The 19055-nt window shown below is 39.4% G+C and overlaps 1 protein-coding gene across 3 annotated transcripts in view; it reads left to right on the forward strand.

The window, feature by feature from the left end:
- Nucleotides 1-19055, forward strand: part of LOC111325544 (fibroblast growth factor receptor 3) — a 28602-nt gene that overhangs the window by 2981 nt on the left and 6566 nt on the right. For 2 of the 3 annotated variants that reach the window (XR_015989332.1, XM_088726885.1), the window contains exons 2-11: nucleotides 8065-8444; nucleotides 9694-9793; nucleotides 10425-10715; nucleotides 10858-10875; nucleotides 11666-11731; nucleotides 12567-12701; nucleotides 15650-15710; nucleotides 16218-16378; nucleotides 16899-17012; nucleotides 18007-18197. Coding sequence is in view for 2 of the 3 variants with exons in the window: in XM_088726885.1 (XP_088583011.1) it covers nucleotides 8065-8444; nucleotides 9694-9793; nucleotides 10425-10715; nucleotides 10858-10875; nucleotides 11666-11731; nucleotides 12567-12701; nucleotides 15650-15710; nucleotides 16218-16378; nucleotides 16899-17012; nucleotides 18007-18197 (1517 nt within the window). In the remaining variant the exon portion in view is untranslated. The remainder of the gene's footprint in view (nucleotides 1-8064; nucleotides 8445-9693; nucleotides 9794-10424; nucleotides 10716-10857; nucleotides 10876-11665; nucleotides 11732-12566; nucleotides 12702-15649; nucleotides 15711-16217; nucleotides 16379-16898; nucleotides 17013-18006; nucleotides 18198-19055) is intronic. The other variant, XM_088726886.1, reaches the window with a different exon arrangement.

Raw genomic sequence — 19055 nt, forward strand, 5'->3', positions numbered from 1 at the left:
GAACAGGTAAGGCGTGAAACGACCGAGGGTCCTTCCGGCTATAGAATCTATCGGGCATCGAATATCGCAGAACGAGCAAAATGGCTGCGCAGTCTTGTTCGCAAGGCATCAATCAACAACAGTGTGTTAAGCTTTTCCGATATTCTGATTCGTTGTCTAGATATCTGCATTTAAAGTTGGAGTAGCGTTAAATATGCGAAACGTGTTGCGTGGATGGACACCTTGTGAAAAATATTTAAAATATCAAAATTCCTGACATACTTTCGTTCGTCATTGTTCCTAAAATATTTGGGCGAGATTTCACGAAAATCGGTCAAATCTGCGGGTGTTACTAAAACTGGTTACGGGGAACGGACAATAAAGAACGTGGAACAGGGAACGGGGAACGGGGAACAGGAACGGAGAATGGAGAACGAGGAACGAGGAACGGAGAACGGGGAACGGGGAACGGAGAACGAGGAACGAGGAACGGGGAACGGAGAACTAGGAACTGGGAACGGGGAACGGAGAACGAGGAACGGGGAACGGGGAACGGGGAGCGGGGAGCGGAGAACGGGTGTACAGCGGTAACCTAACTAAGAATTCAAAATGGCGGAGTAAACGATTTTTACAAACACTGGTTTTATCGCTAGGTCGCCGCTTGCAGCGAAATTAGACGACTCGCTTTTATTTCACTACTGCCCAGGCGAAGCCACGAAGCCTAGTATTCCGGGGCGAGAATTCGAAGTCGACGTTTCTGCAATGGCTGCCACCATTTTCTCTGACGTCTCTGTTTGTTTTTCCTTCCTGAAATCTGCATCTTTTGGCAGAGTTTGGGTATGTTGCTTGTTTGCATTGCCCAACAGCATTTTTTGCAAATAAGTAGCAAGGAGGTAACATCTTAGATTAACAGAAATGAGCTAGGAAACGTAGTAACCAGCCTAGTTATTAAAATTACTACATGCAGATATCTGCTTACCTTACCGCAAAATAACATCAGGAACATATCTTTGTGTTGCTACTAATGACTAATTGCTGTTATTATTGTAGGGGAAAGGGTTTTTTCATGATCCGTGAAGGGCCCTTTCGCTGTTTTTTTCTCTCGTTAAACGTGATTTGGTTATATCGCCATGAGCGCTGAATCACCTTCTCTTCATGGAAATTGCGAAATGACTGGCTTTTTTAACGAAACGTGACCTGACAAGTCACGTAATTGACGAGTAGTAATTCTTAGGTGAACCAGGCTCTTGACAGTGAAAATAATTAACCAAGACTATACCTCGCTTAATTGGATGGTATTCTTCGCTTTACTGCTGGTGAGCTCGCATCCAGGTTTGGCTGTCATCTGGAGTATTCTCATCTCCCGATACAACTTCGGCGTAAGTTCTTTTGGCTGACATAATTGACCAAATAAAGCGAAAACAGGAAAAGTTAACAGCGAGTGCTTGAGAAAATCCGATCTTTGAACCACACAAACCCGGACACACAAAGCACTACCGTGAAGTAATGCAATACTTCTAGACGAACAATGAAACGTATGTTTCTTGAGTCTTTGACAGATAACAAATGAATCATTTAAAAATCGAAACTATCAGAACCTCTTTATTTATTAATTTACTTATTTCAATAATTTTTCATATCTAGGTTATTTTATGATTTAGAAAACGACCTGGCTGGTTAAATGGACGAAGAAAAATTTTAAAGATTGTAATTGGTTCTTCGTTTAATTTCATGTCACCGATGCCAGTTGTCGTGATCGATTTAACATAGGCTTGCGAAATTCGGTTCTCGATTGTACCGCACACTGGATAACAGAGGTTTTTATATTTTCGTACCTTGGAAAAACATGGTGCCAACATCTCCAGACTTGCAACTAACGTTATATACGTTGCAACGTTGCTATCTATATATCGGCTTATCTTGCAACAGTTCGCTGTTTCACTTTATTTTTTTTTTCCATAAGCATTGGGTTCTTTGTTTGAATATCATTGATCACTAAACACAAGCTGTACTTCCCCTAACCGGCAGAGGGATATACTGTTAATTTTAATTTTGAAACCTCATTTATTTTTAATCGGCACCGCGAGTACAATTTAATTCTAATTCAAAAACACGGCTAATAGCCGTGTTTCTGATCCTGGTTTTATATCGAAGCTTATTTCATGTTCTGAAAACGTTGCTCTTTCAAGTTCAACACTTCTCTCTTTTCAGTGTAAAATTATTTTTTGTGTGTTGATCAAGCGTTTGACCTGAACAAAACTTCTCAAACTCTTTGGAACGACCCTCATTTAAGAGATTACATCATCCTACAAATAATGGCTCTATCGTTGGTTTCACTTTTCTTTTTGGGTGAAATGAATGAATTCTTTTGAATGAATTTTAACTAGATCAGTGAAATATTAGGCTCACTAAACCGAGCTGATAAAATGATAAGGGTTGTAATTGTATAATATTATAATTAATATTTTAAATCATTATTGATTTTATTAAGTATTAACCAGACCCACGACTTTTACCCACTCCCACACCCACGACCCACGGCTTGTACCCACGACCCACGAACCACGACCATTGGTCAAACCCCTCCTAAAGGTTTTCAAACAACTAGCGCCACATCAGGAGATTAACTCGCCTCCTGAAACCGCGAACCAATGGGAATACAGGACCCCCTGGCTTCAATGACTATGGATCAATATTTCCCGCGAAGAGTATCGCATAGCAGTAACGTATATTTATCTCGCCCTGTTGAACGTTGAGTGATGGGAAAAGTTGGCAAAGAAAAACCCGCGGCAAAAAGGGTAAAGCTGGAGAAATTGTTGAAAATCAATACAGGAAATCGACAGAAGGGTTAAGGAAGGTTGTTAGTAAAACGCGTAACGGCGTAACGAGAAACCGTCACGGATTTTTTTTTTTTTTTTTTGATGTTATTTTTATTTTTGTAATTTTTTTCTCTTGCCTTTCTGTAATAAGCTATTCCGGTCAGTCTGTATTGAGGCGTTGAGTGACATGAACTCTGCGTTTGATAAATTTTCGAATAACAGGCATTAAGATACGCATTTCAAAAACATTCAAAGGAAAATCTTACCCCAGAAGTGAGTCTGCTGTCCTTGACATCTGCGTCTACACAAGGGAAGCATTGAATCTACATCTTAGCATAAAACCTAAGCTATATCCGTAAATTAAATTTGACAGCCACATGGAATCAGCAGATAAGCTTAGTATCCACCTTAAATATACTTTTTTATCGCCATCGCTACAATCAAAGCGATTTTAAAGGCTCTTCTATAGTGATCACTATTAATAAGCGTTAGAGGTGAGCTACATTTTTAATAGAAACTGTTACGTACTATCAAATTAAGTATTCAACTTTCACTTACCAGAAAGCTTTCTCTCCCTAAAGAGAATGACTCATGCGGAAAATCGTAAACGCAAGTTGTTAGAATTGAAAGGTAGCCCGCCGGACGTAAAAACTACTCAATTACTGAAACCTGCAACTACACTAATTGTAACTGAAAATTGTGACTGAAAAAATCGTGAAGCGAGAAAGGAAACTAACTTACTGAAAATGTAAGTCCAAAACTTACCATCATCTTTCTCCTCCATGACCGACCTCATGGAAGCTAAGGATGGGCCGATACCGATACCAAATATTCGATAGCAGCGATACCGAGGTCGGATCGAGGCGTGAATAGCGATACTAGCGAAGAGTATCGATTTTTCGATACTGCACGTGACCTACCTAAGCTTTAATCTCCCACGACTAACCGCTGACAAGTAGTCGAAAAGACTCCGGGCTCGAGATCGTGCATGTGCGCTGCTGCTGTGTGCAATGTAGGATTGCCGCAGTGTACCGATCAAAGTGGCGGTTTCTTCCATTCCCTAGTACAACATTTCATTGTGAAATAGGACACGATTTTGTTAACTGTAAACATAAAGTCACTCTACTTGCTCTATACAAAGGCAAAAAAATCATGATTCACAACAATCCAGGCATTACAAGGCGATATCTGGAGTAACAAAAATGAGATGCAAACTAATATGCCTGTTTACCAAAGAAAAACCTCGAGAGTAAAGCGCTGAGGAAGGTTGAATAGTTCTAAAATTAAGTATGGCACTTCTGCATGGTCCTGTATGGCAGGGAGTCTCTAATGTGTAGAGTATTGAGGCGCAACATCCATAATAAGTTGGGCATTCGTGTTTGTTTACTATTAGTGTCTGGTGCGGCGACAGGTAACCTTTCATTGCAGGCCTTATTATCATGAATGCAAGTGAAAGTTGCCTATTGCTTGGTATAGTAAGTAGAAAGATTGTACCATTGCAGCGAGCTCTTCTTCATTTCCTCGGGAAAATTAAAATGAGTCCCAATAAATTGAAATTTTTGACTTGTTCGACTGTCTTGTTGATGCTATTGTAGAGAACTGAACAGAAAACAGAGCGAGACTGTGCCTTCATTTAGCCAATCAGATCACGTGACTTAACATTTCAATGACGTCACAGTATCGGTATCGATATCGATATCGAAGAAAAAGGCAAATATCGTACTCGGTATCGTATCGATTCGAAAAAACCGTATCGGCCCATCCTAATGGAAGCGTGAGAAAGTGCGCCCGCACTATCTAGTTTCTCCGGAAATGCAGTAACTTTGGCCAAAGGGCGGGAAAACCCCGCTAATCGTGAATAACAATGTTCACATAAAAAAAAAAAAATTATAATAAAATGTTAAAAATAATAAAATTACAAAAAAAAATTACAAAAAAAGAATAAAATAACCTCAAAAAAAATCCCGTTACGGGGTTTCTCGTTACGCCGTTACTCGTTGCGCCCTTACGCGTTTTACTAACAACCCTTAAGGAATACCTTATCTCTAAAATGAGTTCTCTGGGGTCGGCTTATTCATGATTTCACCGCGATTGGAGGAGATTGCCTATGTTTTTGTATCAAGGTCGGTACTTGCTTATTGAAAGGAAACCTCGTTTTTAGCCCTATGTACGACAAATTTAGGGCCCGTCCACACTAACTCGAATTCGAAAGTATGCGGATTCGTTTTACCGAAAATGCATCGATTGATCCGGGTCCACACTACCTTTTTCACTGCGTTTCCGACCTTCCACACTAACACGCAGCGAATCTGCTGTGAGGCATGCTAGTTCTTTTGCGCATGCTCTGAAAGACGTCCCTGCGTTGTTATCGGTTTTCCCGCCGGTACGAAATAATCACTCTTTGCAGATTCAAAATCTTCTAGTCCTGGCCTGCCGTGTGTTCAAGCCAATTCGCCGATATGAGGTCCTAAAAAATGCTATTTCCCTCATAAGATTCGTTGTTCTTCTATGTGAGAATAATAATATATTAAATAGAGCGACATTTAATTCCACACAAGCGAGTAACAGTAGAAGCAAGTTTTGGTCCGCCATGTTTGTTTTGATGTTTGGTTTTCGCGCGAGAACACGTGGTACAGCTGACGTCATCGTTTCCATTTTTATCCGGATCCGACCGTACACACTAGCACGAAAGATATACGGATTCCTTTTTATCCACTTTCAACAGCGTTTCCAAACTTATACGGAATCAGTGGATCCGATCCGCGTGTTAGTGTGTACGGAAGGCCTGAACGTATCAAGAAGTATACGGATTCCAACGAATCCGTGTTGGTGTGGACGGGCCCTTGGATTTGATAGCGACTTCTTTGTGGGCAATTTGGATGCCAGCGTGGAGAGAAATGCCAGGACTCCTCTCTACTTTTGTCTTTCTTTTATCCGTGAGAAAAGACTTTCCTTTAGCAGGGAGCTTCGTAATTCCACGTGTGAATTTTGTCACGTGCGCGATGGAGACAAAATATGCAAATAACGTCAATTTGCCGCGATTATTCCCAGGGGGTTCGTCCGTTTTCGAGATTATGAAACCCTCCTGATAGTAACTTTTATTCAAAAACACATTTTCCCAAATAAGTCGCACGCTTTTTGAGATTTTTAATTTTCTGTGAACGTTAGGTAAAATGTCTAACTTCGATCTAGTCCAACAAACAACAACAACAACAACAAACAACAAACAACAACAACAAAACTTTATTCTTATTCTGATTACAGACTTACGTAATTGAAAATTCCTGTTACAAAAATACATGATTAAAATGGTTTGCCCCGCAAATAGCTAAGAAGCTAGTCGCGGAGGGGGCAAAACAAGAACGTGATTAGAATAACAAGTTATGGAAAAAAAATAATAAATAAGGCAAACCTATGTCAATATAGAAAAACCTTGCAGATTGTAACTAGAGATAAATAAAACACAGGAGTTGGGAGATCAAATTAACACAGCACTCACGGACAAACAATGTATGAAGACAAGGAGTTGTAAAAGGAAAACGAACGTAAAATGGGACCCTCAGCACGCTTTTCTATGATCCTACTATTTTAATAATCATGGGGATTTCAATATACTCATCCTCCTTTACTAATATATCAAGTAACAATTTGCGGAGATCTTTTTTGAAAGCTCTCTTTGGGAGATTGGTTATGTAGCTTGGTATCCCATTCCACAGTTTAACTCCGAGCCGAGAAAAAGGATTTTTTTGTATTTGAAGTCTAGAATATTTAACATAAACCTTGCCAGACGTAGAAGATCGTGTATTGTATGAGTGGATATTAGACGCTTTCTGAAATAAATCTGACATGTTTGCTAGGGCTTTACCATTATTGATACCGTGCATTAAGGTTGATACGGACTCATAGTAAAGAAAAGTTATTGGAAGCACGTTAGCTTCGAAAAACAGAGGAATTGCATGGTCATGCCATTCGGCAAAGTATAATAAACGAAGCACTCTCTTCTGAAGAATTAGTATTTTGTTAAGATAAGTCTTGCATGCCTAACCCCAGGCAGCAAGATCATAAGTTAAATAAGGATAAATTAATGACTTATAGATGTTCAGTAGTGCAAGTCGAGGTACAAAAGAAAAAAACATTTTCTCGGCCTCTAGGGTGGGAACTAGTCTTAATTGCCTATGTATTTCCGTTGTCCTACCCAAATTAAAAAAAAAAAATATGCAGGGATGTAATTTTGCCATCTTCCGCGATATTCTGATATTGTCTAAACATCAAGCCTTTCGTCATCAGGAGCCCGTCATGTGCACCTGTCGACACTTAATGGCTTGGATGTGACTAAGTGTCGAAAGGCTTGATACTTTGATATAACATGATAATATCACAATATTATGATAATATCAAAATATCGATAGTGGTATCATAATATCAAATGATGGCTCAGATGTGACTAAGTGTCAAAAGGCTTGATATTTTTATAATCATGATAACATCAACGTCTCAAAATCTCAAAATCTCACAGTTCATTTCATATTTTGATATTCTACGTTCCCGCACCTTAGTGACGTTAACATGCATGCAAGATTAATTGTTTTGGTGTAGTTGGGGTGTGACCATGAGTGAAGACGGAGCGGCACGATTTAGGGAGCCAAAAACGGTATATGAAGAACGCACTATAGTGGAAAAGTCATTCCCTCGATTAACAAATGTAAGGAAAAGTGGGCGGTAACCATTTTTTTGGCGAATGGCAAATTTCTCAGTCGGTAAACAGGTTTCTATTAGCATTGAAGAAATAGATGCAGTAACCTTGAATTACTCGCTCAGCAAGTTTGAAGGTGGCCAAGAAGCGAAATCCAGCAAAGACCGTTCCCAAAATGTTTAGGTCATTTTTGGAATTGTTGTCAACGATGTATAAATTATTGAAAATTCCCATTAAAATGCAAGTGTTTGATCTGAAATCAAAACCATGTTTCATCTCAGATCAAGACCCTTAAGATTTTCTTCTGGGTGTTCTTTGGGTGTCAAGGTCATGCATGTGACCCATTATATGCCTCATTTATTGGCTGTTTCGCTCATGAATTATTAATAAATTTGAGATCCATAAATCTATTAGTCAGATTAATCTAGTTCTAAAAAATGTCTTAGGCTGGAGAGGAAATGACCTAGACAAACTTGATTGGAGGGGAAGAAAGATTATAAAGTTATATTGAATTATAAAATTATACTGAAACAACGTTGAATATAGTAACCTCTATTTTTAAATTCTGACAAGTTGCCAGCACTATCACACCGAGACAATCCAGTGCCATAGTGACAGAGGGATCAAGTTTTCTCTTCGAATGGGATTTCTCTCTTCAGAATGAGGACAAAAAGAACCTGGAAGAGTTCATTTTTGGCCTTTGGGAGAATGGATATACCACCCATTATCTTATGACGGTAACCAAGCAGGGACAAGTGATCCATAATCCTTACCTAAGCAAGACACACCCTAGTTACGTCGGACGAGTAACTTGGGCAGGAGACATATTGCAGTCGTACTTGGCCTACAGGTTGGTAAACCTGACACTCTCCGATAGCAACTCATATGGATGTCAAGTTTACGTGGGAGGTTTCCGACGAACAATTCATTCTAAGATCACCTTAAATGTCCAGGTAAGATTCTGAAGAAAGCATTTAACACATAACTGTATATCTGTTAACCTCAGAAGGTGCAACCGTAATCATTGCCAGAAATTTGGGACAATATGGCGGAGGCGGTTCTCGTGTTACAAGCAAAATGGCACCGAAACAGTATAAGAAAATGTATGGGAAAAGATTGTTTTTTCAAAATAGCTGTCTAAGAAAGGGATATTCTTTCGCTGCGTGGTTGGAAATGCAGTCTGCATCAGTTAAAGCGTCCATCGCTAGGAATAAGAAATACTCAAATTCAAGCCAACCTTTTCCCAAGTTATACGAGTAAACTCATAATTCTGACTCCAATTTCCCATACAAACTCTTACAATCTGCTTCGATTAGGTGTTGCAATTCTTTTGTCGTGGGAACAACCTTGTGAAAATTTCGCAACTGCGTAGTTCGATATGCATTCTGCAGAAGTTTGCTTAACTAAATCGCTCGTAAACGGTCGAATATGTAGGCCTACAAATTTTCCTTGAGCCGGGAGACTCTTCGTATTTTCACAGAGCTTAAAGGCTCAATACGTCATTATTTAATACGCCAATTTTAGGAAGGAAGAACACGAAAGATACAAGTCCCTGTGACTGCACAATTTTGCCGCCATTTTCCTTGTTTTGACATCTATGGCTTCCTGGGATAATAAGGTACCGTGCCTTTCTCTGGCGGGGTTTCACGAAAATAGAAAGTTACGTGTTCACTTCACTTCCACCACCGCCATATTGAATTGTCTGTAATACGATATACCGCAGACATTTCGTAAAGGGCTCGAAATGTCCACGATTTCTGATGATGTTTATGTACGACCATTCACTTAACTTAATAATGACGGCTGATTTTGATGCGGAAAGTTGGGATCAGGCCAAAAAGCTATCTTGGAATACTTAATTCAAGGCAATAATCTTGGAGGCAATTCTTTTGCAGTTCACTCTTTTCCACCTGCTTTTGAATTTCTTCATGAAGCTTACATTAGTATTAAACGTTATTTGAGACGGATACCCAATCTCTGATCATTGTGTGTCTTCTCGATACACTTATGATGCTTCACTGACTGCGTAAGGTGACATCACTACTGAAGTGTTGATATTAAACTTGCAGCCACCAGATTGGTTGAGGTCTCCGACTGAGAACGTATCTAACGCAATTGAAATGTTAACGGTGGAACAAGTAAACAATCTCAGTAAAAACCCACCAGAAGCTAGGTTTTAATTATTCTTTCTTTCTTTCACAGACGATAAATGCTTCAAAGACACCTAAACTGAGTGTCTCTCCCACAGGGGGCCATACTCCCATTGCTATGTCGAATAAATCTGTTCCATTATCAAAAGGAAGTAAGTTTTTGAAAAAACTGTGTTGCGCTTTTTTTTTTAGGGGAAGAGGAGAAAGGGGGTTTTACAAGATACTTTTGGTCTATGAACTAGGTTTGTGGTGTATCTCGGCTACCTGAAAGAGTTCCCAAGGCTTATACAACTCCGCTGATTGACCAAACTATGTTATCTATTGTTATTATCTTGGCTCTTACTGTTATTATGTTTTATTATTACCGATTTTTTTTCTATGCCTCTTCTTAGTTATAATTTTACTCAGTGTTGAAAAAATTACACTGATAAAACAAAGTGATCAGCCCTCTGAGTACTAAACGATTTTCTAAAAGCTAGGGATACATGGTTTAGCCAGAACACCAGGGGTATTTTCCAGGGAAAAGGGATGTCTCCGTTTCCTGCAATCCCCACGGTAACAACGAATGCTTTCAATCAACTCATTTTTCTTGTGTTTTCACGTTACCATTTTCCCACCTATAACATTGCTATAAACCACACACAACCTGAAATTCCTCTTTTCTCTATGATGAGGGATTAGCACTCCAAACGCCAGCCTAAAAAAACCCATCACGGTGGCCAACATACACTATCAAAAATTCTTTTGTATACCGAATTTGTGTGTCTTTCTTTCTGTTCACAGGACCTCCAGAGGTAGTAAGGCTTCCTTTTGACGACATGTCGATCAACGACACGAGATTTTCATGCACCTGGGAATACCCGAAGGACGAAAATGGAGACAACGTTACTATGTTTACTGTTTGGTATCGACCATTAGCTCAGAAAAAGTGGATTACAGTGAATGTGACTCAAAACAGATACTCAGTCAGACTTAACTGCTGCATGACGTACGAGATTATGGTAACAGCTTGGAATAGGAAGGGTCAGAGCTCTACTGATCCTAGAAATGCAGCTAGGGTCACAGTCATCAGAGGTACACTCTTGAATTTTGACGAACTTAAGTACTTTTGCTGAGATTGAGTCTCACTGTCATAGACAATGTCACGCGCAGTTGTCAATACCTTGCGTAAAAATATTATTTCACTGAAACGTTTTTTTTTTCCTTTTTTTTTTAGAAACGACTGTCCCAACTAGTGAGTGCTCAAAAGCTAATCATTAATTGGTAGCTCTTTCTCCTCTTTGTCCTCCGCTATGAGACTATTACAAACAATTTCTTTTTCGGTTTCGAAAAATGTTCTGTTTATATGTATTGTGAGATATGCAGTGGCCAATGGTTAGTGCACTGGGCTCCAGGTCGAGAGGTCTGGGTTCAGACCTGGCCGGGTCGATGTGTTGTGTTCTCGGGCAAAACACTTTACTCTCACAGTGCCTCTCTTTGGCGAGTTGTCAGGTAAGCCTAGGGATGGATTACCATTCCACCCAGCGGGGAATATAATAACACCACTACTTACTTCATGCTACTTGAAAATCGGAATAAGCTCCTTCTGGGTGGGTCATGGTCAGTAGGCTAGAGTAGAGACTTATTAGCCTTACACAGTTTACATGACATGATCTTTGTCTATCACTATGGCAATCGTTTAAAATTATTTTCCTCAAAGCCTTTAAAGGTACGAATATGTTTCAAATTAAATATACGAATATTCTCACAGTCGCTAAAAGACTCAATGTACAGGTTGGTTAATGTCCAAACTAAAAGTAGAGAACGAAAGCTGTTTAGATCAGATTCTGCGATAGGCTTCATGCTCTCTGTATTTCGCTTTGCAACCCATAATTGTCAATCACGATTACCCCATGGTTGGTTACGTTAACTTAGAGAGTATCATTTGGGTTAACTTTAGAAACTCTCTGCTGCGGTCAGTTTACATTTATTAATCAACTCACTTTATGAAACCAATTTTTTTGCGTTAACTGTTTGCCATGCAGGTGTCTCAGAAAATGCAACCGCGGGAAGTGTATCAACTTCAAATTCAAACATCTTGGTGTCACATGGTATGCTTTTTAGTAGCGTCTCTTAGTGTCTGACATTGTTAGCGTCCAATATGTTTCTCCCGCCTTGAGTTCCGAAAAAAGTTTATGCAGATACGCAATAGTATTAATTTCCAAAAAAATTAAGCTGGGTAAATTATTTCAATCTGAAGAAAAGAAAATGCAGTATAGACATTCATTGCTACCTTACCGAAAACCTTACTAAGCGCTGAGACTCGGAAAATTTTATTATTATCACAATTGGCAGTAATGTTGCGATTTAATTGGCCAAATTGCCGTTCTCGTTCAGAGTACAGACAACGCTGCTTACGTCGACGTGTCACGCAATGCCTTTATCAGCTCTCAAACCTGAATGAATTGTTTTATTTGACGTCGATATTTTGGTAAAAAATAATCGGTAGTGGTTTAGCGTGGTCTACATTCTTATCGACGACGACATTCCTTATCACAGTGGTCAACATTTGTTGCGAACTCGCTCGATTGCGCCTCGTGAGTCCACAGCATTTTGACCACAAAGAGTACAGACCACACTAAGCAACTCTGGCCGAAGATTTGTTTCCCGTACGAACCGCATCGCAAACAACCAATCTGTTCTTTCCCGCGCTTTTGGCACGATCGAGTTCGCGGTTGCAGAGAAAACTCCCATCACTTTTTGGTCATATTTAGAGTAACTCGATGTTGAAAGGAAGTCCCAATCCCCAATATATTCACCACAGAGATTTAAATCAAATAGTTGGCTTCACAGAGGATTGTATTCAAAAATTTGCATACAAAATTTTGAATAACTCTTAATTTCGTTTCTCATTGCAAGTATTTGTTTTTCCTGATTTTTGTATAGGGACAGTCGGCTCCGCAAAGTCAAAGTGGGAAATGGGGTTCGAATACTTACCTTACCTGTCACTTCTTGCGATTCCCACTGTTATTTGCATTTGCCGTGTGACTTCCAAGCTCCGAAAGAAAAGTCGAGTGAATAGTGAGTAAAAACATTCTTGTCTGAGCACAGGCGGTCCAAGCGTAATGTGGGTGATTTTGGGGTCTAAAGGTCATTACTTAACAAATAGAGAAGCCTTGACTGTGCTCTGTTCTGTAGTAAAGGACGCAGGAAGCGGCTAGAGCACGAAAGAAGTGTAGGGAGAAACACGGGACGTAGTCGAGGGTTTCTCTCCACTTCTTGAGTGCTCTAGCCGCTTCCTAAGTGCTTTACTACAGAACAGAGCACAGTCAAGGCTTCTCTATTTGTTTTATAAGAAAGAATCCGTTAAATTCACAACGCATTACTTGCAATTTTCAAACAAACTTTATTTTCAAAGCGAACTACAATGTCGTCAGCATGCTCTATACTCTGACAGAGCACGTTTACAATAAGCCAATCAGAATCCTTGTTAGAATAGACAACCTAATTTGATTGATTAAACAAGACTAAAGCTATCAAAATGTCAAACCATCAAAAGCTATCACGAAGGATCGCAAATCTTACGTAATAATTCGAATGCTTAAAAGTGTACTTTTTGCATACAAAAACTAGTATCTTTAGTAACATGATAAATGAAGTACGGCCGAATTTTGGCCCATGAAAACCTGGAGGTCTTAAAGCCTGTGGTTGGAACTTGACAAGTTGCTGCGCTGTGTTTTTCTGTGAATAAACAACGGTCGAATTTACAGCAGCGGGAGGATTTTTTGAACTGGAGGCTGCATCAGAGGAACTTGGCTGCGATGGTCTTCCATTCAATGCACCAGAGAGGATATCTGAATAAGCCCGTAGCTGTTCACTGGATGGACGAGTGTTGTAATTCCTCAGGCTAGCCTCACTGCGATGACCAGAGATCGCCATTATGTGCCGCGATGGAACTTGCGCGTTGGACCACAGCGTGATTTCAGTGGCCCTGACACTATGGTTCGTGTAGATTCTCGAAAGAGACGCCAGTTTATAAATTTCTTTCATTATTGCTTCAATTTTGTTGATCCCCAGAGGCTTGTTGTCGTACCAAACTTCATCTTCAGATTTCACGGCTCGCTTTGGGTACTTAAAAAGTGCTTCGTAGGCAGGATTTAACTTCTGGAAGTAGTTCTTGAAGCAGTTGAGGCCGTCAAAAAGTGGATCCTCCGGACGTTGAATACATCCTGACCTCCTTTTCGACACTGCTGATGTCTTCGATCCCCCTTGGATGGTTCCTAGTAGCCTCATCATGGGTTATTGAAACATATTCCCGTCCGTTGTCGTCGAATAAGAATTCGTGCTTCTGCGTTAAATTAGCGGAAATTTAGGTCAAGCTCTTTGTTGTTCATTTCGTGGAAGTTCTTGGCAACTTTTCTTTCACTGCCGGCAAGCACAACGAAAAAAAAAAAATTTTTATTTATATTTTGGTGGTCATTTTCGAGAGAAAGTTGTAGTTGTTGGTTAGAAACGTGTGTGTGCTAGCCAATTTTAAAATTATCCGCTTTCCTTGATTGTTTTGTTTTTGGCAAGAAAATTTAGCAAATGTGCGTCCACTCTATTCGAGGTTTTCATAATGTATTTATTATATTTTAGCAACAAAAAAACTCGGACAGCCCATTTGGTACATTGTTTGGTTTTCTTTGTTTCTGCTCTTGTAATTATATCGTCTATTGCGGCACTCGACATGTTTTCAAATCTTTGCCTGTTTAAGTTTCCGCCGCGCTCATTGTTTTCATAATTAACTTCGTTAGAAACCTCACTTTCAGTTAACGGGTAGGTCGCACTGTCACTGACAGAATCCTCTAAGTCGATCGACGCTAATAGCTCGTTTCCTCTTTCGTCTTCTAAGTCGTAGAGGACTTCTAAGTCAAGCAAACAACCCGAGAAAAAAATTCGGTCACCATGTTACAAATTGGCAGATAGCGTGACAGCTTCAACTCCACATTCTATACTCTGTTATAGTTCACCACTAAATTTTCTTCGCTTCTTATTGGTTAAAATCGATCACGTGACGCGATAGTGCTCATCCGTGGAGAGACACTATCAGCCCATAGTGCCCGTCCGCGGAAAATACCCAGATGGATAGTGCCCGTCCGCGGAAAACCTAGATTGATAGTACTCATCCGTGAAAAGTTTTGAATAGTTTGACGGCCGCGAAGTTGGGCAGATCTGAAAAACAGTGACTCTTCAATTCTGACAGGTATAACGTATTATTTAGCCAATGTACGGTTGCGAATTATTGACATTTGTGACTAGCTGTGGGCGCGGAAGAAAATTTAGTGGTGAACAATAAAAACAATAGAGTGTTTATGTCTCGGAACTATCGGTCTGATAGTTGCCCGTTGGAAATTTGATGTTCTTAAAACTAGCATATTTGTTTTAAGAACATCAAATTTCCGCGGGGCAACTATCAGCCGATAGTTCCTCGACAAAAACACTCTATCGTTTAAATAGAGCACGCCCTTTCAACCAGTGACAGCGTGCGTTATATCCGAACTTTATTACAAATATATTTAGGACCTTTAGACCCCAAAATCACACACAACGCTAGCTTGAGCCGCATGTGGTGTGAGTTGAGCAGTTAAGATTTTCAATAAGCCCTTTTTGTTTCGATTCATTCGTTGTAGTTGCCATGTTCCCAAGTACATCGAGATGTTCATTACACCCATTTTGAAATCCCTGGTGATACTCTAAATTGCATAAATCTCAGCAAACGAGGATGGAACTGCACCAAAAAACTAGTGGTCAGACTTCTGAGTCAAACCTAAGCAACAGGGTTTCATATCACTGGCTTCGATATCAATTCACACTCTCCGTAGGCGCTTTTTCGACCTAGAAATCACTCATATGGAGTACAAATATCTTGCACAAATTTCATGGCAGACAAATTCATCTACATACCCATAATAGCTCAGCATATGTACTTTGAAGTTGGTACTACTACCTTCATAAAATAAGTCACGGTATCATTTTATTTATTTTAGTGATACGTTTAAACGGAAATGACCCAGAAGAGTCTGACAATGAAACTGTAGAACCTGAAGCGTAAGTGTAGAGTGTTTTCTAATCTAATTAAAAGCCAACAAATCACTAACTAATGATCTATCACATGGGCAAATTATAGAGCCAACCTTGAAAGGTTCCTTTTCCTTTTAAGCTCCAAATTCCTTTTAGGGTTCCTTCTTAGAATCTGACCTTCCATCTGTTGGTATAGGAATTACGAAAAATGAGTGAAGCTTAAATTCCTCATCATTATGATCAACCCCATTCACTCCAAAGCTTAAACATGTTTTAAAGCTTTTTCTTTTTTTTGACAACTTTTGAAATATTTTCGTCAAAGAAGCTGCTTAAACCATTGTTCGCCAACTTAAAATGTAGCCTATTAAAAATATAAGTCAGCAATTATTTGAATCCTATGGAAATTTAGTTACTCAGTCCTCTGTTTCTGATGTTTGTTCAATTAAACACTGTTTACCTAAAAGTGTTTTGCTTGTGTGGATAGGGTCACGTATTTAGTTTCCTTTCTCATCATTTCTCTATTTATTCCAATAGAGTGCCAATGGCTCCTGTCCTGTTATGGGAGGTTGCAAGAAAAAACTTGGCGATTGAAAGAGTGGTTGGTCATGGTGCGTTTGGAGTGGTCTCCAAAGCGTACCTTCTGGATCTGCCAGGCATCCCAGACTGGACAGTTGTGGCAGTAAAAAGCTTACAAGGTGACATTTTGCGAATTATGATGAAAATTACTAGGATGAATCAAAGTAATACGAGGAACGTCGGGAAGAAAAGAGATGCATGTTCCTTGCAAGTAAACTGCAATTAAAGAAATTGAAGAGGATAAGCCTTAAAGAAAGAACTTATTCGTTCGAATTCACGGGACTTGAAATCGTACCCCCACATAATAACTGTCGGGCAGTTTTGTTTATTACGAGGCTTCATGAGGTAAGCGAATACAAATTTTAGCGGGTTCTTCAATTCACTTCCACATTAAAAAGTGATCTACTATAAATGGGAAAATCACATTTAAGCTGTTCGTCATACTTGTCTATTGAAGTAGAGAAATAATCTTCGCAACAGAGAAGCCTCTACGATAGAAATAAACCAAATTGTCCCTTTGTCTGCGGCCATGCAATTTAATGCACCGTTACATAAGGCCTCCATCGAAGAATAATATTTTGTTACCGTCCCTTATAATTTACGCTCCTAAAAAGAGGTCTCATTGTTTTTTATTAACAGAAGGTGCGACGGAAAGTGAAAGAAAAGATCTGTTGTCTGAACTAAACCTCTTAAAGAAGCTGAAGCCTCACCCGCATGTAATAAAACTATTGGGTTGCATCACAGAAGGAAAAGGTAATTACATGTATGGTTGATCATGTCAAACACTTATGCAGTTTAATGTTTCTATTTTTTGTTATCGTACAATTTTTTGAATGACTATTAAATGTAGTGAATATTGAATTGAAAGCTTGAGTTCCAAAAGGTCATTTTATTTTGTTGTTATTGTTCAGTTATTCTCTCGTTATTAATTTTTCCTTGCGCTAACATACCCATCTAAATAAAGCATGGAGTATGTAAATTTAACAGTGCCTGTAATGTGACAGAAGTAATTTCTTTATAAGTGTTAAGCGTGCTTTGATAATTAACTATTGTGCTCTAGGTAAGGTCATTATAATTGTAATGAATGTTACTATTTAAAGTTCTGTAAGTTATTAATGTAAATACTTGTGAAGGTGTATTCTGATCGTCCGGGTGAGTGTGGTCCTGAGAAGGACTGTTGTCGGTGGTAGTGACTGACGTTTCGACAACCTGTGCGGAAGTCATCATCAGAGTCAAGTGAATGATTGTTGTCAGTAGAGTCAAGTGAATGATTGTTGTCATTCTACTGACAACAATCATTCACTTGACTCTGATGATGACTTCCGCACAGGTTGTCGAAACGTCAGTCACTACCACCGACAACAGTCCTTCTCAGGACTACACTCACCCGGACGATCAGACCACACCTTCACATGTTACCCCCGGGTTCAAACCATTTACTGCAATGTAAATACTGTTAATATTGTATGTATTTTTTTTATTATTTTGCAGGGCTTGGTATTGTAAGTGATTAAAACAAAAATAGAAATATGAAAATAATAAAATACACAGAGTACATAGAATATAAACATGTTTGTTGTGTTATCGCAATGTACGATTCATACAGTACGATTACATACGTACAGTACGATTCATACCTTAAAAAACCAGAGGTTGACTGGAAAGAATCCTCTTCTCTTGGGATAACATAGTCTCTGAAAATACTCTGCAATATATATTTTGAAAGCGGTTTTTTATCATTCTATAGAAAACCCATATGTAATCATTGAGTATGTACCTTACGGTGATCTTCTCGGTTATCTTCGGAAAAGTCGAGGGGCGCGCGACTGTTACTACGAATATCCCGATATAGAACCAGAGACGACCCTGACTTCAAAGCAGATCTTAATGTTTGCCTGGCAGATAGCTGATGGTATGCAATATATCTCATCCAAAAAGGTGCGTATTTTATCAAGTAAGAATTATCAATGATTACCATGGTTTGGAGTCTTCCTCTCAAGACTCATACGTGGCCTGGGTCTTCGAAAAAGTAAAAAATCATCCCTCTACCAAAAGTAGATATAATACAAGTAAACCAGTATTAGTAGGCTTAACATAAACTTTCGCCTCAATTTGGGGTGCACGGTTTAGGAACTGAGTCAGTTTGCTAGACATAACGTCTCGTAGTCACGTTCGACGCACTAAAAACTACTATAAAACGAATACAAGAATTGTAAAAACGTGTAAAATGGTATATAAAAGGTCACTTGTAAAAATGTAGCGGAATTCCAAATCGATTTCGATCAATTACGATCCTCATCAGTAGTACTCCGCCATGTTTAAAATACTCATAAACAATTGTTCATATAAGTGACTCTGAAATGTCCACACTTCTTCCAGGCTTCATGTAAGCGGTCATGATGTATCAATCACAGCTCGTGGGATTTGAAAAAAGTTCCATTCGTTCTTGGAGTTCATAAGCGAGTCTTCGTTCACATTATTTATCCTCACTCCTTCAGTTATTTGTCTCAGCATCGCGTCATTGTGATAAACCCCCGTCACATCCATTCGGAACTGCTTTACCTCTCTATTGTGTTTCTCTTTACAGTGTTTCCACAATGCAGATCGTTCTTCCTTATTGTTAAGTGATTGCGTATGCTCTTTCCCTCTGGTATACGCGCTCCTGGCTGTTTCCCCTACGTATACGCTGTTACACTGGATACACTTAATCTCATACGTCACACTTTCTCTATCACACGGTCCTTTTCCACCTGTGTTACACACTGGGCAGTCTTCTCGTTCACACTGTCGCGGTTT

Source organism: Stylophora pistillata, chromosome 7 (genome assembly GCF_964205215.1).
Source record: "Stylophora pistillata chromosome 7, jaStyPist1.2, whole genome shotgun sequence".
NCBI classification, from domain to species: domain Eukaryota; kingdom Metazoa; phylum Cnidaria; class Anthozoa; order Scleractinia; family Pocilloporidae; genus Stylophora; species Stylophora pistillata.